Here is a 25,018-nt window from a genome sequence, read left to right as displayed (position 1 = left end):
AATGTGATGCAACCATAAACGCGACCCACAGTGACACTGGAATGACCACAATCACACCCACTAACAAAGCTGTCAACAACGTTACCATAGCAGTTAACAACAAATTAATGGCTACCCTCACAAATGTTTGTGATTTCACTCCACAGCCTTATTTAATATTGTTCACTAAACTAAACTGTCCATCATTGTAATAGCCCCTTCATATCAGTTAAAGTTTTCAACTTTGTCAAATTGATGGAAGCACTCGAAAACAACAAGTGGATAGCTGTACAAGCTGTCCATTGCTCACATACACTGTAGCTAACTTTCCTCAGTTGTTCTCATCCTCCAGTCTCACTACTAAGTGAATTGTGGATCTGATGTATGTATCACATGTCATGTGATCACCTTTTGTGGCTAATCATGTGTACATACTAGTTTCTCACAGCCCGTGCACTACAGAACATATACGTAACACTCTGGTTTGGCTATGCTCCACATATAGCACTTGGCTTCACCTCATGCTATGTTTGTCTCTTGACCTGCTATATTTTTTATATTGCACTTGCTGTGGTACTTTAACTAGTGTGTATGTCAGTTCCACCCACCTTTAAACACCACAATACATAGCCCTACTGAGGGGTCTGGTTAGTCTTGCCCCTGAGACTGCCTGGCAAGACTAGAATCTGGTGATGTTGGAACTCGAATCAGAATTATTAAATAATAGTTAGACACCAAGGCCAAGGGTACTAAGCAATTTAGTAACCCCAATGGCGTAAGGATGTAGCATCCTGAGCGCAGTGAGGGTGCTACTAAGGGCCAGAGTGGTTACTAAATCGCTTAGTTCCCATGGTATCTAACTTATTTAGACTATGTTTTAAAGTACATACCTTAATAGCTAGAGCATGAGTGTGGGGTGAAAGAGCAATGCAGAACAACAGAACGGTTTCTTCCTGAAGTCCTTACAGTGCCTACAAAAATAATTATTCGACCGGTAACCAAAATAATGGCTAGAGCTACAGTACATATGCCGGTTTAGTCTACGATTTGTCTAGAATTATTTGTGCAACACGAAGAAGAAGACCATTACAGTATATCAAGTACTGCAGTGTGCCTTCTGTGTTACAATTATTTATCATGTACAAAATTGCTCGAGGGCGGGTTACTAAATGAACATGTGTAGGTGACTAAATGAGCATGTCAGGTGACTAAATGAGCATGTCAGGTGACTAAATGAGCATGTCAGGTGACTAAATGAGCATGTCAGGTGACTAAATGAGCATGTCAGGTGACTAAATGAGCATGTCAGGTGACTAAATGAGCATGTCAGGTGACTAAATGAGCATGTCAGGTGACTAAGTGAGCATGTCAGGTGACTAAATGAACATGTCAGGTGACTAAATGAACATGTCAGGTGACTAAGTGATTTAGTAAACCTGTAAATGAGCCATACCATAGTCTAAATCACATTGGTGTAACCAATAATCTAACAGCATGTAAGCATATGTGACCGGATTTATGAAAAGGTATCTTTTCCACACATTTTACATACCAGCAAACAATACTTGGGTCCTTACACTGATTAACTTGCTTTTAGTATCAGAATGCACTCGGATACTATACCTGTAGCTATACCCATGGTAAATTTCAGGCAAATTTACAACATGATTAACAAGTTGATGTTGTGCTACTTCTAAAAACCAGGCGCCATGCAGCTAGCTAACTCATCTGGAATAACTATAGACAGTATATACTACTATGAATTAACCAACTATGTATTACAATATGGTAGTTTGGGTTGTGCAATAATATAATTAGCTATTTCTCGTAATTCATGAAATATTCGTAGTTCATTCAATTACGTTGCTATGCACTGCTAAGGAAGCGTTTGTTAAATAAACCGCTTTTACCAACATATTACGCACAAAACTATCTTCTAAACTGTTTTATAGTGTGACTAACGTGTTTTTTCCCACAAATTCTCTCGACAAAGCCTCAAAGCTGCTCTTCATTTTTGTTCGCGTACGTAAAGGATACGCCCCCTTTCAACTCGAAGCGATAGGCTATTCCTGGCAGTGTACAAGGCCTGCACCGTTGTTTTTCAGTTGCTAAATGCCTGAAAACCTCAAGGGGAAGGTAGTCTGAGGAAAGTCACCACACCCGTATTTCAGTCCGCCGAAAAGAAACCACCTCAAAGCAAAGTTCACCTGTGCAGAAGTTTAATACAGACTTCATTTCACTTTTACTTCTTACGTAAAAGCTGCTTTCACCGTTATTAAACTATTTTGCTCACGTGGGTGCGTACGGACAAACATAGGTAGATAGGTAGATAGATAGGTACACACACACACTTTTACGGAAACAATTACAGTAAACTAGGCGCACGCCCACAGCCGGCCTTCGGCCGGCTGTGGGTGTGCGCCTGGTTTAAAAAGTTATGAAGTTTCAAAGTTCAAAAAATAGGTCAAATTTTGTGAATATACAACACGGAATATCAACATCAACTAGAGCTACATAGGGTTCATCAGTGGTGTAGCAATGGCACAGTGATGGGTGACACACTATAATTATGCATATACAACTTTCAGGAGATAGCTACACAATACTGTAGGAGTATGCAAGCCAGATGAACCAGATAAAGGAAGACAGCCAAGCCAGCCAGAACCTAGTAGGCCAGGTGAAGGCAAAAAAGATTAAGCATGTATTGAATTGCCTGACACCAACACAAAGGAATTTCACCATGCCAGCTGCACAAGACAAAATTGTTTATTTGTATTTTATATGTAACTGTATTGTAAAGAGCACGGCATATGTTTTAATGTTTTCTTGTATTGTTTATTTACGTCAATGAATCCACTGGCAGCTGGCATGGAGACTTGAGATGTTACAAACATAAAAACTTACTTGTAATCTTGTTTACATGTAAAGTGGCTTCTGGCATCGCTAATCTTCTCCTTCCTGCAATCTGTAAATAATTAAGCAAGGGTGTGGTACTGGGCATTATATAGAATTATACATATGGTCAAGCCATCAACACGAACAGGAGCAAAGATTATACGTTTGTGCCTTCATTCACAGGCGAATCTATCCCCAGTTAGTTCATGTCTTTAGACCTTGTAGTTTTCGAGAAAATTATTTATTATTTATTTATGACGTAATTTTAACTGCATTTCGTATTATCTTTAGTACTTGGTTGTATAATTTTATTTTTTTAGTAGAAGTCAAGGCATTATCTTTAAATGCTTTGAGTGAGGACAATGCAATGGAGTACCACCCCTTGTAAAGTCAAGATTGACCATGTACTTAATTTGTTTTAGGTGATTCTGAAATCTCACAGGTCATTAAAATTATATTTATGTATTTCAAGAAGTGGACTCCTCCCCCACTACTTGGTTTGTGGGATGTGATGTCTGAATAAGTTTGTCATGCCCTTTAAGGTAGTAGCATTTATTGAAAAGGCACAAGTGGTACTGGACACAATGATATAGTGACGTGATTAATTTACTGTTTTGCTTGGGGGATCAAGTTTGCTCTGTCAAGCTTTGACAGTTTCACTGCTGTAACTGGATTTTTCTGGTGCAGTGGAACAGAATATGTACTCATTGCAATTCCAACGTGCTGATGCTTCTATTGTACTGGGGTAATTGGAAACAGTGGATGAAAAATTGAAATGGTCAAGTTCTTGTATGTATGTGTGTATCCTAGAGCAAAAACCTCACTTAATAGTCACGTCTTAAATACCACATTGTTCTAAAGACAGCTAAGACATACTTAATGATCTAAAAGATTAGACCACTTTATGGTCACCTTTTATAAAGACTACTTCTTTACAAAGACCACCTCATTACATGGTAATATTTGGTAAGCTCCAAATGTGCATTTCATGACTTATAGAAAGGGGTCAATGTCATATCCCATATTTTGGTCCACACTTCACTCAAGTCACCTGGCTATCTGTACCACTTAGTTTGTACCAGAATGTGTCATACAAAAATAGTCCACGCAAGTGAAGTGTATATAGCTACTGTAGTACACTATGATCTACTGTATCAAAGTCTCATAAAGGAGGTGGTGACCTTGAGAGCCTAGCCTTTTCTAGCTGTTATGATATAGATGTTTGGGGTTAATATCAAACCAGGAAGATATGGCAAAAAGATCGAGATTCTCTAATAGAACAGTCAAACACTCTAATAGAACAGTCATCGCATGCGACAGAAAGAATGAGAACCATTTAAGTGTTTATCCCCATGCAAGAGGCTACTAAGTTCTTTGCAAATGCGAGTCACATGCATATTATACTGAGCAGTTGCTGTCCTTTGAATACCAATTGCTAGAACTCAGAAGATCAATCAGAAACCATGTATAATATTTTATACATAATTATTTGCATACAAAACTACAAACAATAAAATGTCATGTCTTTAGCTTCTGACAGACTACCCCCTGCTCTAATATGTCTACTAACTATGGAGCACATCCCCTTTTCAAACTAGTGTTATTATTTGTATGTTGCAGTTGAAGTGAAACTTCTCCATAATTTTACATTCTATTATATGAAAAACTATTCTGCACAAAGAAAAAAACACAAAATAAAACATAATGCATTTCTGAAAAGCATGAAAAACAAGCATAATAGTCAGAAAATTGGGGAAATGCCAAAAAGCATAATAGGCAAATTTTGGAGCTTAATAGACTCAAGCCTACCTTCAAACTGGCCTTCACACGAGCAAGAGAAAGCCAAACCACCAGTCAGTATACATTATCCAGGAGGGATGATTAATGTCATTACTACATCGCTTTTGAATGCAATCACCCAGACGTGATATTAAGGATTTCAACAAGATAAAATAGAAACCACAATCAATAATGTTATTAAACTATCTCGTGATAATTAATTAAATCTCGCTACCAGATGCTGCATAAAGTGTTCCATGATTTAACAAAGTGTTATCTGAGAGTGTATCGTGTTACAAGGAGATGTGGGGCCAGGAGCGATTTTATTCTGTGAACAGAAACAAACATAGTTTCAGTTGAGGTAGCCGTGATGTCTGGACACGATGATATCGTTGGACACGTTCCCTGAACAATTTCACACTTGGTACTTCATCCAGCATCGAGGTGGCATATTATGTGAGATCACTGGGAATCCTCAGTACTCAAGAGACCTTCGTTATGTAGTACTCCAAGTGCCGAAAAATTAGTGCACTTATAAGTAGAAACTTCCTTGTGCTTGCTGAAATTTAGAACACATTGTGTTCAAAGCACGAGGAGTGTCGAATATTTAGAGATGCCAAAATTTTTGGGAATCTACGGTATGTTGCATTGTGTACTGAATAAGGATACAGTGTGTCTGTGGATATTGAGAGAAATGTTGTTTGTGACAGATGACAATGGCAGGTGCATATCAACTATAATTTCAGCAGCAATACTATTAGTAGGCAATCCAGCCCGATTTTTATATTTTGGAAACATTTTTTTTATATGCTCAATAGATAGAGTTTTGATTGTTGATCTCAGAAATATATAGTTTGTTGGGTTGGAATTAGCTACTTTGGCATGCACAGTGCTTAAAACTGAAAAAGGTACAATTTTTTCCCCAGGGCTCTCCGCACATTTTAAAGGTAAAAATGGCACAATTGAATCAGGAAGCCATCTGGCAAACTGGACTGTCTTGAAACTGCAGTCGTTTCTAGCTGCAAGTTTGTACATGTAATGAGAGATCTTATCTGAACCAGCAATCTTTGAATGCTTTCAAATATGTTTCACCTACTGCATACTTCTCAATACAATGGTGTATACCCATAGGCAAGTGGCTATCTCAAGTAAATAAAACATCAAGTTAACAACTTATACTGGTTAAAGTACCACCGCGAGTGCAATATGGAAATGGCGTGATTGATAGACTAACATTTTGTCTTGTACCATATTACCATGCCCAAGTGCTATTTTTTTCATAGTGCACAAGAAAATGCGGTGCTTTAACTGGTTTATTGTACTGGGTAAACTGGTTGGACTGGTGTAACTATTCACTTATTTACGATGTGAACGAAAGGAAATGGCAAGAAGTTGTAGTGATCTGCCTGTTGTTAGCCCTTCACTTATCAAATGGAAACCCGGTATTTATTGAACAGTTTGATCTAGGAATTAGCGAAGTGTGGCTGCAGCATTTGGGGTCAGTAAAATGGGGGAACTAATAGCGAACTGGGTGATTTGACTAGTGATATGACAGAGTGATTATCAAGTTTACCAGACATGCAATCTGAGTATGGTAGCACTTCTCAGGCTATGTTGAGCGGTGAGAGCAATGCTGAGCATAGTTCAGTAACCAAGAAAGTGCAGTTATTGCTTCGAACAAAAAGGGAGTGAGAGAGGAAGGCAACTGAGAAGAAAACAGCTACAGAACCTATGAAAGATTGTACTAATAGTGTTAATTTTAGTTGTTTCATTGCTCCAGTGAGTTCTCCTAAACGTGAAGAGGCTACCAAAGGAGTAATCCCTGCAAATACTCGGGCAAATTCTAATTGGGCTATCAGGAATGAGCGTCAAATTGATCAGCGAATATACCTGATGATCCTGTACCAGCTGAGTTACTAGAAAGTCAAGATCCTGAGCTACTGTGCAAGTGGTTATGCCAATACTTCATAGAGATGGACTGACGGATCACAATATTCTCCTGCAATTTTGAGGTCATTGTTGAGCTCATTCTAGTTCTACTCAGTCTAGTAGTGGTACTACTCAGCCAAATCTCTCTGGAACATTTAGCAACTGTACTATCAATCTTTGTGTTAAATAGACAGCTAGTGATTGTACCTTCATGATTTTTACAGGTTTTGTACTGTATACCCTGTTGTTGACTTAGGAAGGAAAACGTAGTTTGTAACTCCATATTGTCTTTTTGTACTCTTGGTTTAGAAAAAGGAATGGTATCATAGCTTACTACATATTGTGGGTACATTGTTTACTGTTTGGGATTGTGGTGTAGACTGTGCTGTATTAGATCAAAGGAAGAATACAGCACTCTTGGACAAATACAGCACTGTTAGAATATGCAGCACACCCGTGGCCTTTAAAAGGTGTACAATATGTAAATAAAAGTATAGTTTTCACTTTCATCTTTTCACCCAAAGTACAATAAGTTATAGGTAAAGCACCACCGCGTATGTGTATGGAAAATACAGTACGAAGGGGTGCGTCAGGAGTCTAATACAGCATGAGGCGAAGCCGAGTACTGTATTTGCCTCGAGACACCCCCGAGTACTTCCAATTTCCATTCCCCTGACTTGATAGTGGGATGGAAAATGGAATTGGTCAAATTGTTGTATGTATATATGTAACCTACAGTAAAAACCTCACTTAATGGTCATGTCTTGAAGACCACATTGTTCTAAAGACAGTTAAGACATACTTAGCTAATGATCTAAAAGATTGGACCACTTTATGGTCAACTTTTATAGAGACCACTTCTTTACAAAGACCACCTCTTTACATGGTAATATTTGGTAAGCTCCAAATGTATATTTCATGACTTATAGAAAGGGGTCAATGTCATCTCCCATATTTTGGTCCACACTTCACTCAAGTCATTATGGTTATCTGTATCACTTAGTTTGTACCAGAGTGTGTCATATAAAATAGTCCATGCAAAGGAAGTCTGTAAGCTACTGTAGTACACTATGACCTACTGTATCAAAGAAAAATGAGGTCTCATAAAGGAAGTGGTGACCTTGAGAACCTATATAGCCTTTTCTAGCTGTTATGATATAGATGTTTGGAACTTAACAATGTGAAAGAGTGGTCTTTGTAAAGAGGGTGGTCTTTGTAAAGAGGGTGGTCTTTTATAAAGGCAACCATGAAGTGGTTTATTTATGTATAAGTATGCCTTAGCCATCTTTGAGAGGTGTAACTACAATGTGGTCTTTGTACAGAGGTGGTCTTTGTGGTCTTTAAGAGGTGGCCACTAAAGGGTCTTACTCTGCATGGGATGCATTTACATGACAATTTGACCATTTCCATTTTTGTTTTCCATTCTGGTTTCCATTTCCATTGTTTCCAATTGCCCCTGCTATTGTTAATTTTATAGTATGATGTGTTTATCTTGAAATGGACACACCCAAAGGCTTCATTTTTGGGTTGGCCAGATTATTTACACACTATTGTGGAATTATCACATGACCAGTGAAGTTTTCTCTTTAGAATAGGGATGTTTCATTTATATCCCAGTTGAAATGTACATTATAAGACGACTGGCGGTTTTCAGATGTTTGGTGTTATCCATTCATGTGTGTATGTATATACACACACGTTACACCTGAAGTGTGATAAATTTGAAGATAAACCAGCTGTGATGATGATCATGCAGTAAGAAGACATTATAAGCTATGTAGTTTCATACATTGTAACACTGGTTTATGAGATGCTTTATTTGTGGCCAACCACTTGTTAAGGTTGCTTCTAGCATAATTTGTGGTTTGCTGTGTAATAAATACTTCGTGGTTTCATTTATGTAAACAAAATAACATAGTTAAGATTGTTACCCCATAGTGTTTACTTAGAGGTGTAACCAAGGGGTAGTTAGAAAAGGCGGATACGGTCGGACACGGACGCGGACACGGACACGGACATTTTCAAAAAGCACTTTTACATTTATATAACAGTTATTTTTCATACCTAACGCTGTTTTTACAGCAGTCTTCGCTTCCAGACCCAGGCGTCGACTTTTTCATAGCGCTTATCCATTTATAAGCGCACGTGTGAAGGATAGACTAGCACTCTAAAGACCATTATAGTGTTGTATACGTGCTCTAGAAATCTAATTTAGAGTCACAGAGATTAATGTAGCATGTCCCAACGTAATCTTGTAGGCCAGGTCTTTGAAACCCTCAACACTCGGTATAAGCGCCTGCGCCTTATACTGAAAGACGTAAAATTGTGGATTTGGCCTGCTAAGCTAAGTTGCATGGGGCATACAAGCTAATCTCTACAACTATATAACTCTGTATTAGACTTTAGAGCATATGTATAACACTATATGGTCTTTGGCATGCTGTTGAGTGCTGGTCCAGTCCTTCGCACGTGCGCTTATAAATGGATATTCGCTATGAAAAGATCGACGCCTGGGTCTGGAAGTGAAGACTGCTGTAAAAACAGCGTTAGGTATGAAAAATAACTGTTACATAAATGTAAAAGTGCTTTTTGAAAATGTCCGTGTCCGTGTCCGCGTCCAACTGTATCTGCCTTTTCCAACTACCCGTAACCAAGTGGTTTAGTGTAATACAGTTTAATTTGGCATGTCTTGTAAGGTGTACCATAAAATTTGTCTGTTTCTAGTGAACTGAGGGAAGTAGTGGTTCCTTACAAAAGTTGACCAAGAAGTGATTTATTTATGTATAAGTATGGATTACCCATTTTTGAGATGTAACTACAATATGGTCTTTGTACAGAGGTGGTCTTTGTAAGAATGTGGTCTTTAAGAGGTGGCCACTAAAGAGTTTTACTCTGCATGGGGTGCATTTATATGACAATATTTGACCATTTCCATTATATTTGTTTTCCGTTCCAGTTTCCATTTCCATTGTTTCCAATTGCCCCTTCTATTGTGCATTTTATAGTATGATGTGTTTATCTTGAAATGGACACATCCAAAAAGGCTTCATTTTTGGGATGGCCAGATTATTTACACACTATTGTGGAATTATCACATGACCAGTGAAGTTTTCTCTTTAGAATAGGGATGTTTCATTTATATTCCAGTTGAAAGTTACATTATAAGACGACTGGTGGTTTTCAGATGTGTGGTGTTATCCATTCAATTTAATTTAATTTAAATTTAATTTTAATTTGTTTAACCAAAAGGTAAGGTGAATACAAAAGGCAAATATGCCTATATGAGTACCACCTACAAAAACGATACAATACAAAACCAATGAACTAAGGATACATTACAAAGACAATTACAGTACAGTGAAATAAAAAATTTTACATTAAAAACATACATGACTTAACCAGAAACAAAATTGTAAAGCATTCACCTAAAAGTAGTGCGGCGTGTAGTAGACAGATTGTCAAATGGGATGGAGTTCCACCAGAAAACACTGTTCACAAAAAAGGAGTAACGGTAAGAGTTTATGGATGACTGCTTACATAGAATAGACAGTGAGTGTGATCTGGTAGAGGCAGCAGAAGAAAAAGTGAAGTAATCATTAAACTTTAGAGATATATGATGGTGAAGAATATCATAGATAATAGTCAATGACAGATATTTACGTCGGGTGGAAAGAGATGGCCATGATAGCTCTGCACAGCATTCCTAAGATGATTTAGACCATTTATAGGTCCTAGGACAAAATGTGCTGCCACAAATCCAGCGAGCACCACGGTTTTGTTCTCGTTCAAGGGCACTGGAGTTCTTATGAGTGTGTGGATTCCACACAGTACTTGCATAATCCAGAATAGGAATCACAAGTGCCCTAAAGGCCTTTTGTTTTGAAGAAGCTTTGCAGGTAAACATAGGAGATTTAGTACTCTCATGTGTGTATATACACACGCGTTAACCTGAATTATGATAAATTTGAAGAAACCAGCTGTGATGATGACCACTCAGTAAGAAGACATTATAAACTACATAGTTTCATACATTGTTACACTGGTATATAAGATGCTTTATTTGTGGCCAACTACTTGTTAAGGCTGCTTCTAACATAATTTGTGGTTTGCTTTGTAATAAATACTTGTGGTTTCATTTATGTAAACACAATAACATAGTTAAGATTGTTATCCCATAGTGTTTACTTAGAGGTGTAACCAAGTGGTTTAGTGTACAGTGGGAGTTGTACAGTTTAATTTGGCATGCCTGGTGTAAAGTGTACCATAAAATTTGTTTGTTTCTAGTGAACTGAGGGAAGTAGTGGTCCCTTAAAAAAGTGTTTATATTGTTACTTAATACAGACATGTATGCGTTACTTTATGGCCTGTGAATTGCTTGCTACAGGTAGTAAAATTGTTACATGCCTGTATAGAACTGTTATTCTAAGTTGGCTAGTGTTACAGGCCGGTATGGATCACATTATAAACACCCTCAAATTCAAATAATTTTATCCTGTGACTCTCATAAGTACAAATGTCACAAGCCTATGGTATTATCTGTATGCACAAATTATTTTAGTTAAAAATAATTTGTCGTTCTAATTTTCGTTGATGCAACCAGTGACGAAAATTTTTGACAATGAATTTTCCTGATTTACAGTAGCCAGCCCTCATAATGCTAGTGTAATAGGAACAAATTTTTGTGCATTGGTTATCAGAGAAGCTGAAGCTCCACATATTTTACATGATGCAGAATGGGATAGTGTGCAAATGCAGATTTATGGCTACTTGTGAAGGAAAGACAAGCTAAAGGTCGTATCACTCTAGAACAGGCATTGAATGTTGAAATATCTTACTGTAATAGAACATTAAAAGATGTATTACATACATACTCTAATAGAGTATTCAAGAAATAATTCTATATGAGTATACTTGGAGCATGATTGGACAGAACTGGGCACAATGGGAGCATAATAGAGGAAATTTTGGAGCATTACTCAAAAGCATAATAGGCTCACCTATCTGACATGTCTGTTAGTCAGTCAGCCAATAACAACACATGTTGTGTATGCAACAAAAACTTATTATCTATGACCTTATTTGAAAATGGTTGATTTGCTGTTAGTACAGCAAATCATGTGGTTAAATATGTATACATTGCAATCTTTTAATCACTCCTGAAATTGATGAAAAGACCACATTCACTCATTATTATTATTAGTTGGTATAAATTATTTTTATAACTCGTGTATTTCTTAAGGACTAGTTTAATAATGTCTATTGCCTCATAAGTGAATGTCTGGGTCTTCTCCAGACTCTCCATCATCAATGCAATTCTTGCATGTAATTCCTTTGCAATTTCCACATGCTGAGATGCACTTTAAGGGTGCTCGCTGATATTTGAAGCCGTATAAGTGCCAGCCCAGAAACCACATGCGGCCGTTGCATCATAATTGGCATTACTACGCATACTTGTAGTATCCGTGTTAAGCGCCTGTGTTTTGTGCCAGAGAACACGAGGAAGAGCAGCGTGTTTTTTACTTTAAAATCGTCACTGAAGTGTTAGCAAATGATTGGCTGATGGATCAAGAGTTACACTAGCGTGAATTAGTCTAAAAGTAAGTTGTTGAAACCATCATACATGTATATACATTTACAAATTCAGTAACCCTCGGTCACATGCGACCACAAGGCTGGTGATCAAGTGATACCAACGTGGGCATGGCAAGGGAGAAAAGTAATTACAATTACAAACAAAAACAACAATTACAAAACAAAACAAAAATATTAAATTACAAGTACATTATCACAACCACTCTCGGCAATCCCTTGCCATAAAAATCCTCTGGGATGCAGTCATACAAACCTTCGAGGCATCATCCAGCATCCGTCGAACCAGTGACCTTGTGATATTGATGTCCTTATCAATAAAATGTAGTACATTGTAAGTGTTAGCGACTGAAAATTGCTGGAAGTGACCTAAAACGCTGATCTCAAGAGTCTCATAAAAGTTGGTAACATTTAACCGATCTAGCTCTGATAGAATTTGGTGGTATTCAGCCTTATTTTGTTTGCGGGATCTAGCCTGCTCAAGATGGTGGCCACTGTCCAATGGACATGTCAGTTCAAATAAAAGTATACTAGAAGTGACGGTATTATGGATAACAATGTCTGGTCTAAAGGGGGTCACAATCACATTAGGTGGAAGTGTAGATGGGGGTGACTCACTGGCTCGCAAGTTAGGAAGGTCAGCATAAACCCGGATATAGGGCAAGTCAATGTAAACCCTGATGAAACTGTCAACCAAAGACTGAATGACTAAATCATGTCGATAAGTGTACCTTTCCTGAGATAACGCAATCGGGCAACCCCCCAAGACATGAGCAGTAGTCGGACGTGAGGAATCACAAAGTACACATTTTGCATGACATTGTATATTCCACCTTCGCAAATTCATGGCAGTTGGCAGAGTGTCCGAAGCCGCCCGCAAAAGAAACGACAGTTGACCAGGATGCATACTGGATAGCAATCGGTTCCAAGTTCGACAAGAGGTCTCAAGCTCGGCAGAGTCTGCAAACTTGCACTGAACAGAAAGTGTTTGAAGGTGATCCTCAGAGGTAGATTTAACCTCGCTAAGTAGCTGAGTCTTAGCTGTCACATACAATGATCTCGCAGTAGGTAATGAAGAGAGTTGCTTCCTGGCTGTAGATAGGATGGAATAATCACAATCCTGAAATTGCAGAAATTCTTCCCCTAAATGTAGATGCACACCTAGCTCTTGGAACTTAGGGTCTGAGGAAGCACTGATACATGACAACAAGCTAATCTTGGCCGCCCTTGTAACATTAGATACACTTGGACAGCATATCCCCGGGTAATAAAGGACTACACGTGTTGCACTTCTTGGTAGATGTAGCCATCTTTTCAAGTAGCGAGTAGCCATAGACTCCATCTTCGATATGGCAGTAGGTGTAACTGCATCCACACTAAGGTGGAAACGCAACAGTGATAAAATGTAGTTTCGATAAATCCAAAGTTTGTATTCTCCACGTATGCGCAGGGTGTCAGTAGCTGATAGTAATTCTGTTATCCGGCCTACCATACGTTTATTAGCAGATCTCTTTGTAGCACTTAATGATACACCAATGAGCTTTCCCAAAAACTTTGTACCGCCTTCAGTAATTGACCTTGTAACACCTTTAGATAGAACTATTCCTTTCTGCAAACACTTATAGCCGTCGAATAGGTACGATATACACTTCACAGGTTTGAAAGATAGATCCAGGTCACATGCTCTACGGTCAACTGTTTGAAGAACACTAACATGTATATCAAAGTTATCAGAAACCAACGTAACATCATCAGCATAACCCATCACTGAATGCCCACTGGAGTTAACTACTTTCAATGAAGGCCTCCATTTAGCTTTACTGGTGACCGGATCTGTCTCAAGAGGAACGAATTTCCTAGCTCTTTTAGAACAGGGTAGCCACTGCGTCCTATTGAGATCAACTGTTTCATATACCACTTGTCCATTATCTTCACTGTACACAATTTTACAAGATCCATCTGTGTAGTACTCATCAACATAAGCTTTGTACCGTCCTGGCAATTCTCCATTGTCCTCAGTCCATTTTATATACACATAGGTACCAACAGGTGGAAGCATCTCAGTGTCCTTGATCTTCAACTGAAACTGATAGCCGTAGGAGGAGTTCAATGACTCTGCTAGCTTGAGAACAGGGTTGAACACAAGTAGGAAGATTATAGGAGAGAGTGTGTCTCCCTGAAAAACACCTCGTTTAAAAGGTATCTGGTCTGTTTCCCAAGAATTACCCTTAACGATGACAAACAACTGTGAATAAAAGGATTGAACGTAATCTTTAAAAGAAGGTGGCACTTTTACTGCTTCCAGCATATTGAAAATCAGTTGGTGGGATACAGAGCCGAAAGCATTCTTCAAATCGAGGAAAGTCATCATCAGTGGCTTTCTATTTGTCAAAGCATCCTCCATGATAGCAGATAGAGAGTATATGTACTCAAACACGCCCTGCAAGCCAGAAACAAAACCCTTCTGGATACTAGTATCTATAACATTGTTTGCTCTCAAGTAAATCTCAAGATGGCGGCTCAGAATCTTATGGAATAACTTCCCCACCACACAGGTAAGGGCAATTGGACGGAAGTGAGATGGATCACTGGTATCACCAGATTTATGAATAAGCCTTAACCGGGCAACTCCCCAGCTAGGTGGAGCAGTTCCTGTCTCAAGTAATTTATTAAACAGGGTAGCCATGAAATGATGACTTGACGGAAGGTGGTAGAGATGATAATAGGTGATGCCATCCATTCCTGGAGCAGACTGCATAGAGCAGTGTTTCAATGTAGATTTCACTAATCCAGGAGTGATCTTCTCTGTGTTGAATAATGACGGATCACAATCAGGTATAAATTCATGGGTCCAATCCGGTAATTTGTTGTAAGTAACTGTACTATCAGAGTAAGTTTCCTTAAAGTAACTGGTAGCAGAGCTATGATCGAAAGATGGATCAGGATTATCAGATGGTTGTAACTTCTTGTGAACATACTTCCAGGGATTCTTTCGGAACTCCTGCTCATTCTTACACATTTCCCTAGTGATTTGCTGGCGGCGATGACATTTTAAAACTTTATTGTGCGTTCGCACCAGTGTAATAAAATTCCCGTCATCGCCCTCCATATGTCTACGAGAAGCGTTCTTCATGTCAGTAAGGTTCTTCAAAATTGTTTCCATTCTACGAGGACGATGGCGTCCGTTACAGGTTGGCAAAGTTATCACTTCATACTCCAATAGAAGGTCACTCACAATGTGAGAAAACTCTCCAGCACCTTCAGCAGGACTCAACACATCCCTGCCGATCGAGTGGTGTAGCCAGGCTAAACGGTTACGAAGAATGTCATCCAAACGTGGCCAACACGGCGGCGGTTTAGCATATTGCTCTTGAGGGCGATGAGGAGACGCCATGTTCACCACGTCACGTCATATTGTTATTATAAGGCGACAAGTGTGAACGCATGTTTCACTTGTAGCTAACATGCGTTCGTGCCTTGTTTTCTTGAGTGATAGGGTATGCTGGTAGTTTGTATTGTAATTGTAAGCTGCTTATGTAGGGGACTATGTTACCAGCTGGAATCACAAGGCTTTACAAGCTGCTGATGATGGCGTGCCTAGCGTAACCTAATGAAGAGCGGCTTGCTGGAGACTCCAGGCGTAGCAAGAAGCTATTCCCGTGTGTGAAGAAGAGAAAACAGAGCTTCTTTGTGTTTTGAACAGCGTTTATGACATGTTATTTTGAAAAGTTGGTGATTGCGGTTAATAGGAATTTGTGTGGTTATTATATCAATAATGTTGGGTGCACGCAATCTTTGTACATGTTTACTAAAAATAAAACTAGTTTTTGAGCGATAGCCGTAAAAGCTTCAAATTTTGCACGGAGATATATAGGCAGATAAATTCTCTACAGGACTATGAAGAGATTTTGTCCGTAGCACTATGGCTTCACGAGTAATGGCGATGGAGACACGAGGGTTTGGTTAGTGAAACACACTTTCAGGGCTTACTTCTTATCAATGTAAGCTATGGATTAATACTTTTCATAGATATATGAGTTGTAACCTTTAGTATATTTAGCGCAATTTCCAGCGCTCTAGTGGTAAAGATGAAGGACTAGTTTCGATTTAAGCGCTCTGGAAAGAATTTCACGTAGCTATAAAACGGTAAAGGCTAGTGAAATTCTGTTTGGTTTGTGTTGAAGAGAAGGGGAACCACTACCAATATAAGTACCATATGGATTCATTTTACACGTTGTCTAGTTATAAGAGGCAGTACAAAATCACGCATTGTATGGCTTCAAATATCCGCGAGCACCCTTAACATCGTTCTTCTTACAGCTGCACCGTCGGTTGCTACAATCTCCTTTACAATTACAGCTTATGATCTTTAAAAGTTGCATGCACTCTTTCAGTGTGGTGAAGATGGTTCTGTGGTCATTAGGATCACCTTCTATTACTGGAAGGAAGTCAACCTGTGTGGTCTGCTTGAAATTCTCTACATGGATTCTTTTCATCCAGCCATTCCAGTTGCTGTACTGAAATTCGGAATTTCGGGCTTTGATCACCCACCCTGCTGCCCAGAGCACATCTCCTGGAGAAAGCAATGGCTTGTCTTGTGTGATTGAGGAGGAGAGCTGAGCAATGGGAATGAATGTGATGGTGTTTATCCCTGTCTGATTCCTGACAGTGAATGAAAGAATCTTAACCTCACTTCAGGGGCGTAGCCAGCCAATATTTGATGGTTGGGCATAACATCAACTTAACTACACACACCCAAGGAACACGCTCACTTTCATGTGAGACATTATCAAAGAAAAATTTGAAAAGTGTATGCACACAAGGCCTACAGCTACCTATGCTAGTGTAAACAAATGCTACTTGCTTGCATGCATGCAAACAGTTACTAGCTATATGCTATTCTATTAAACTTGTAGGGCAGGCATCCATCGACGATCGTCGTAGCCAAGCATCACGTGACATCAAACTGCTGAATCTACAAGAACCAACAATGTAAACAGTTCATCACATATTTACTACAATCAACTGGCAGTATAGCTTTTAGACCAACCACCACACGATATGTTAAAGTAAACGCCACATGGCCCCAAATTAAGGCTGGGGGCGCTAATTTATGAACTATAATGAGTCTTATCACAAATATCAGCATGCCAAGAATGCTTCGTCCCAGACTTATAGCAGCCAATGTACATTTTGCATAAATCTGGTGCCAACCACAACTCGGTTAATCAGTACAAATTGTGCACGTGATACTTTATAATGACTTGACCTTTCCTCCATTTCCAGTCGTCTGCCATTATTGTTATCTAGAAGAGTAGGTTTTCCCGTTTTCTTTCATCAGCAGTAAGTTAGGCTATACGGTACTTTCCTTATCAAAAAAAATACGCTTGTCAAGTCCACTGAAACGAAATCTTTTGCTGCCAGCACCATCCACATTGAATCCTACTGACGATTATCACTCACTGTGGCTTAGAGATACGGTACTACGACTATAGTGTACCACGCTTCAACTCCATTTTAAATTTCGAATTTAAATCGCGGCAAGGAGCGTAATTATAGGGACTTCCCAAGGGATTTTCCCGCGTAATGGATCACGTGATACACCATCTATCACGATCCCTTCGTCGAAGTCATGGTTCAACAAATGAGGTACACATTTACGCTTTACAGTATTAAAGTAGGATTGTTTTGTGTGCTGCTGTGAATCCTCACGTGAATCTTAAGCTACTTGTGATGGTTGGGCAAAAGTTTGTGATGGTTGGGCAAGAAACTGTGACGGTTGGGCAAATGCCTGCCCATGCCCACCCTTGGCTACGCCACTGCCTCACTTGCCTTCAGAATCTTAGCCTTGTCAAGTGATTTTAACTTCACCCTGTTGACACTCTGATCATCTGCTGAAGGTGGTGCTGGAGAGGTAACCTTAATCAAACCCATAGAATGAAAGGGAGTGTTCCCATAAATAGAAACAATGTTCAAATCTATTTTGTCCCCAACAAACTGAGTGACTGCACAGCTTGAGCTTGCATCCCTAACCTCCAAAGAAACCTCACACTGTATTTCATTTTCAGTTACTGTTGCACTGGCTGATAAACTATCAACATCAACCTCAACCTCAGCATCTATCTGATCATCAGTTTCTTCAATAATGGTATCAAGAGTGCCAGAAGAATCAGAGATGCCAATAGTGTTCTTTTCATTAAGGAAGCAATATTTTAATTTTGTGTCTCTGCATAAGATTCAGTATACCCCCAATTGGTGTAACTTGTTTAGCATCTACTTAGACCCAAATCTATGGTCAAGATGTATGGCGAATTCCATCTGGTATGGTAATACCCCTGACCGAGGTCAATAGGCTTTTATGACGTTTTGCCCCCAAATAACTACTTTTTCATCTGTCTTCACAAATGGTCTCAAGAACATCTGAAAGCTCTCAGGAACAAGCACCAGCTGACCTGAAATATCAGTCATACTATGTGCAGTGGGATATGTCTTTGGATCAAGATCAATAGTGGCAATGTCATTGCAAATGAGCTTTAGTGCAGTTTTTATTATCTGAGTTTTCTCTTCTCCTAACTGAAGATTTGCATGATGCTCTTGTAAAATGCTGCTGGTTTTATCTCTAAAACAAAGCACATCCTGCTTCCTTTCCTGTGATGTAAAATACAGAGTTTCATGGTATTTTTCTTGGAGCTTTTTCTTTAGCCACTTCTTTTAATACGCAAGGCTTTTGTCTGGTGATGGATCTAACTGCTGTAATTTTTCATGAACTTAGTCAAGTGTCATCACCCCATGCTCGAGTTCTGAGTCTAACCATTCACAGAGTTCATGGAAAACTACTTCTCGTTCCTCAATCACTTTCCTTCCCACCTAAGGAAAGTGAAAATCGTTCAAGTGCCAGAATGTGAATAAAATTTAATTGGATCACTTATATCTTTAGTCTTGGAGTAGTGGCCACCTGTCTCAAAATTTACTTTGCAGCGCAAATGGTACCAGGGTATCTTCTGCTACCAAGTCATTGATTCCTTCCAGGCGCCTAGCAACTTCAATGCCCCAATCATCCTTGCTATCCTTTGCTGTCTTCAACAAGCTTGCCTTCAGCCCATCTGCAGTCAAATTGTCTGGTACTCATTATCTCTTTCTAGCAGTTTCTGTATAGGAGTGAACAGAGGTTCAATATAATAAAAATTGTGTTCAATGATGAATCCCACCTGGATGATTTGGGAAGAGATCAACAGCCTGATTGCAAAGAATACATATGTTTTGTATGGAAGCTGATTAGAACAAATACTCTTGGAACTACATGCACTTGATGCAGATGAAATCTGTCACCTCTTTATCTGTACTGACTCTTTCTCTGCCATTGCTGCACCTACATTACATGAAAATTTAAAACTGACTTAATAAAATACATAAGTCACTTACGAGTTGATTTTGTGGCGACCTTGACAGACTCGTACAAATCACGTTTGCACTCTCTATGGTACGTCGTTCCTTCAACCTTGTATGCTTCCTTCATGCGATCCAGAATTGCTACATTTCCAATAGCTTCTGCATATCCTGACAGAGTAGGGTAGCCTCTAGAAGTTGCCTGTACCAGCTTCTGAGTTGGTGTTTCAGGACCATCACAGATGCAGCAATTCAGCGGAGTTGTAGGAATACATTTGTAGCATCTTCATCCATAATTCTGCAACATGATACTAAGCTGCTACAGACAATAGCTATGAGTACAAAAACGTTCCTACAAATGCAGTGCATAAAAACAAGCACATCAAAGCAAAACAAGAACTTGCATGTACAAGGATGCATTAAAATACATGGAACTAGTTTGCACAAGCATCAAAGAATTTGCATGAGCAAACAAAGCAAGACTTGAGCTTGCACAAACATGGATACCTAGAATTATAGCTTGCACAAACATGAACCAAAGAATTTGCATGCACATTTTTCACACATTAGATAGTTAGGTGTGGCTTAATTTCAACCAAGGAGTGCAGGGGCAGATTTAGGATTTTGGAGGCTAAGCTTGACAGTGACATTTGTAGTATACCAAACCTTCTCACACAAACCTAAGTAACTACATTAGTGTGTGAAACACACTAGCATGTAAAGCATGCCAACCTAGGGGAGGGGGATGTCACTCTCTAAAGGCAGTGTTTTCAGCTGTTTCTTTTTTTCAGTATCATTCCTGTTGCATGACTTACACTTATTGTAGGATGCTATTGTTTGATATCTATTATCAACTTACTACACTATCACTTAGATGACCTGTTAATAGATGCAAAAGAGCCCTTGTAGAATTCACTGCCAAAAACCCACAATTAAAACCTTTGTAACCATGGGAATAAAACCCACAATCAAACCAAAATGTTTCAAGGAAAGGAAGCTAGTCTTCTGCCTTTACTCATTATTGGGAGCAGTTTACTGAGGTACAGTAATATAAATATTGTCAGGAATGCATTATGTCCTTCATATTATGCACTTGTCAATTTCATGCCCCACCCCCCACCCCCGGGGAGGGTGGGGGAAAAGGAATACAGGGGATTTGACAAATCGTGGTATCAAATTCCCCACTACTGGGGCAAAATCGGCTGTCAAATCCCCACTATGTCCCCACCCCCATAGTAGGGGATTTGACAACACCTCAAGGATTACTAAGCGGTTTGCGGACCCTAACTAAGGGAATTGTATGTAAGTAGCTATACTGCAGCCACTATAGTAACTAGAAGGGCTGTTCCGATAATGACACTAGCAGCCAATGGCTCAGAATCCACAGAGCTACTGGGTTGTGCGAAGCAAAGAGGATTTCCAAAGCAGAGCAGTAGTAAAATCAATGTAGACCTTGATCTCCACAGAGAACACATCTCAACACTATTGTTTAACAAGGAATCTCGTTTAACAATGCTCACGTGATTAGCTTAACAGTCGATACACAGTAAAAACAAACTAGTGAACGTCACTACTAAATGTAGTGAACGTCACTACTAATGTCTGCCACAATACTCACTATTTTTGTGTAGTGACGTTCACTACTAATTTTGTAGTGAACGTCACTACATTGATCACCAAGTAGTGACGTTCACTGCAAAAAGTAGTGACGTTCACTACAAAACGTCACTACTTAAAAGTAGTGAGTATTGTGGCAGAGCAATTCACTACAAATTTTTTAGTGTAGGAATCTCGTTTAACAATGCTCACGTGATTAGATTGCATCACGTGACATTTGTATCAAGTGATCTACAAAGTTACGTAAAATCTTCCCAGGAGTAAGGCTCTCAAGTGGATCTCCAACCTTCTACCAGCATTTTGCGTGAGTGTAAAGCACGTAAAATCTTCCCATGAGTGACCCAAGGGCATAGTGACGTTATTCTTTCCCATGAGTGATCCATGGGACTGCTCACGTTAAATCTTCCCATGGGTGCCCCATGGGATTAAGTGCCTTTTTACGTCAAGATGTAAACGACCATTTTAAACATCATTATGGCTTTCAGTTCATCTCTGCATCGTGCAAGTGTAGGCCAATTAAGGTCTGTAAGCATTTGCGTGACACTAGCATAACGGGAGTAATAGAACTTTGTTGACTCTCAGAACAACCGGTATACCGGTGGACATAGACACTCCGTTTATTTAATCGATAAACGCCGGGCGGAGAGTTGATTCTGGCCACGCGAGACTAACCCGCTGCTGCATGGAAATCCATATAGCTATTTCATCCCGCAGCTTAACTAAACTGGAACGCATAAAATTTGGTGTTTAATTTTTAGTTCCAATTCCGGACAGCGGCAGCGACAGGCTTAAGGCTGTAGCTGTCACGTGTAGTTAGTGAGTTCAATGTTGCTAGCTCTAGTTACATGTGACTTATAGTTGTAAGTTGTATAGTCTTCTACTTGTTTGTCGTCTTGTCTAAAACTATCCTACATGAAGAGGTTTTTACATGGAACGGACACTGATAATTTGACTTAATCACAGAACACTGTAATTTTCGCAAACTAACCTGCAGAACTAATTCACAGTGCTTTTGTTTCATTGTAACACTAATGAAGTGAAGGTTAATGGCTGTCAAGACATCGAAATCAGGGGCGTAGCCAGGATTATTTTGAAGGGGGTTCGGATTTAAAGTGGCGGGAATATCTTAAGGGGAAGGCCTGGGTGCTTCCCCTAGACCATGTTTGAACGAAAATGATGCATACACAAAATGTGCCCTTAGACAGTAACATTAAAAGGTGTTTGTGCATCTAACTAGCCAAAACCTACACACTACTGTTTATGCAGCTTATATAGAAACTATAAACCTATCGTAAAGCTAACTAATCTTCACTTCCAGACAGCATACTGACAGCCAACTTCAATTTCCTAGCACACGTAAGCCCTCCACACTCGAATCCCTTAGTTGGCAATACTTCTTTCCAGCTATATACATTATTCTCGGCCGGTCCTCCTGTTGATGGTCAATAACTTCAGACTAACACTTGGCTTGTACTACAATATGTTCGAGACATCACGTGACACAACATGTAATAAATAAACAATTCATCAGGTAAATATACATCAACAATTCACAGTTCGTGCTAACCTGACACATGTATAACACGACCACTCAACTTAAGAATTTAGCAGCTGCTGCCTTAAGCTTGTAATATGTCTACTGAACAGTCCCTCGCCATTTCACCCGCGCCATTCATCACGTGCGCAATTGATCACGTGATGCAATAGATATGATTTGCAGGGTTCAGCATTAATGTGATGTGACCCTCAAGAGTAGTACAGAGGAGCGCCAGTCGGAAAGTAGATACCGGAGAGCTCCAGGGTTGTAAGATTTGGTGTGATTTTTAATTTTTTAAAATTCTGCTTCTGAAAGGGGGTTCGTCCGAACCATCCGAACCCCCCTGCCTACGCCCTTGGAAATACCTCGTAGCGTTCCCTTCCAAATATCCTCCATTCAATTCGCCATAGAAAAAGTAAGTGATTTTCAACCTTAAAATGCCGCGCTTAAATTTCCTCTGATTTCCTTCTGCTATAGCTCATCTTAATCGCTATTCACTGCTCTTTCCAAATCTGGTTCGGAATCCGAGGTATCTATCACGTGTCGCGGGTTATTACGCCTTTTATTGCAGGCCCCGAAACACCCAATACAAAATGTATGGGGAAATTTGCTACACCCAATCGGTTTAGGCCATTTTGACGCGCCTAAATTTCCGTGAATTGGACTTCTTTTGGTATCATTGTACTAGCAGAGAGTTTCTCTACATGTATCAAATTCGGAAAGTTGCTAAACAGACTCGATGTAGGCGGTACACGATAATTAATTTAATTTTTAATGGTTTTTCAATCAAAATGTATTGGACATGCCTGTTCCAGCTGGCATTTTTGCCATGGACAAAAGTATAGTAAATGTCCGCAAACTTCTTCATATAAAACGTAGTTCTAAAGAACGGAAGGAGTTTGGGGAGGAGGGGGATGGGAGGGAAGTTAAGCTGAAGAGAACTAGCCTAACTACATATGATTGATAGCTACACGAATTCTATTTTGCGTTTTTAAGTGTTTTGTGGTCTATATATAGCGAGCTAGTCCCATGCATGATTGTAATATATATGTTAAACTGTAGTGAAGAGAAGGCATGCGTGATAAAAGTGTCAGTGAAAGTAGCATGCAGGTTCTTCTCACCAGTGTGTGAAGCACCCAGCTAGGTTATGGCCATAACGAAAATTAAGATATGTAGCTATATATCATACATGGAATTGAATTCAAATCTGTAAGTAAATATTGGACAGATAAAAGAGAAATACACAATTAGCTATACTGTATGTATATGATTGCATGAACAGTGTGGGGAACAATGTAAACAGGTCATAGTAGGGGTTTCAATCAATAGAAGAGTGTTCTGTTTTTATTATGGCTATAAGGATCAATATCTTAATTGTGACTAGATGGCATCCCTCATAGATATATCAGTGTATGTGTTGTTTAATATAATTATCAGCATCATAGGTTGGTGTAGCTAGTATTTGACCAAATATAAATGGGAGTATAATGTAACAGAAAACTGGTAGTTCTCATTAGAGATGAGATACACCTGCCATAGAGCTGGAATTTTGAGTATGATATAGAAATTGACATACTATCCTTGATAATGAAAAGTCAGCAATTTCTTTTAAAAGCATGTAGCTTTAAATTTTGTATGAATTATTAAATGCACCTTGTACTAGTACCATCAATGCTCTTGGAGCACAGAGATTTGTTTTTTTTAGTCAGGTAGTTTTCACAGTATGATTCTCTGTGTGGTACTTGTATCCATTAAATATTTGTATAACCAGAATTTGTTCTGATTCTAAATGATTAAAATGGCTTAAATAAGAAGAGCTAATAATGCAATGGAACACATGCAACCCTATAGAGGGCTAAGAGATTCAAGTGGATCTTTGAATCCTGGTTCAGTATTGTAGATAGCTAAGTTAATAATAATTGCACCATTCCAAGACCTTTTAATAATTACGTAGCTATGAAATAAAAGCCACAATGGACACAATGTACATACTTCCTTGTAGCCATTTGTTCAATTGTGTAGTACTATAAGGTTATCTGTGCAAATAGAAACCATGATATTGATACCATTAATTTCACTGTTTGAAGTATCTTAGTTTACTACAGTGGTATATCCCCAGTATATGGAACACTTAATTGTTTGTTATTTTAGTAGTTTTTCAGTAAACCCGCATTCACTGATGTTTTACTGAGAGTTTAAAACTTAGTAAAATAATTATGTTCCATATACTTAAGTTTACTGACACTTTACTATCAGTATAACTACAGTAAGGCATCTTAACAAATTAGTAAACTAAGAACCTTCAAG

At 39.0% G+C, this 25,018-nt stretch overlaps 2 protein-coding genes across 2 annotated transcripts; both read right to left on the bottom strand.

Moving 5' to 3' along the window:
• Positions 1-12,206: 12,206 nt before the first annotated feature.
• LOC136259321 (uncharacterized) lies at positions 12,207-14,480 on the bottom strand. The gene has a single exon (XM_066052815.1). It carries the CDS (start codon positions 14,477-14,479, stop codon positions 12,368-12,370), a length of 2,112 nt encoding a protein of 703 aa, XP_065908887.1. The 5' UTR covers position 14,480; the 3' UTR covers positions 12,207-12,367.
• Positions 14,481-14,600: 120 nt separating this feature from the next.
• Positions 14,601-15,565, bottom strand: LOC136259320 (uncharacterized). The gene is made up of 2 exons (XM_066052814.1): positions 14,725-15,565; positions 14,601-14,611 (listed from the first exon to the last, which is right to left on the bottom strand). The coding sequence occupies exons 1-2, from the start codon at positions 15,563-15,565 to the stop codon at positions 14,601-14,603; spliced, it is 852 nt and encodes a 283-aa protein (XP_065908886.1).
• Positions 15,566-25,018: the final 9,453 nt, after the last annotated feature.

Source organism: Dysidea avara, chromosome 6, assembly GCF_963678975.1.
Source record: "Dysidea avara chromosome 6, odDysAvar1.4, whole genome shotgun sequence".
NCBI lineage: Eukaryota > Metazoa > Porifera > Demospongiae > Dictyoceratida > Dysideidae > Dysidea > Dysidea avara.
The sequence above is the reverse complement of the archived record's forward strand: the minus strand, read 5'-3'. Positions and strand labels throughout refer to the sequence as shown.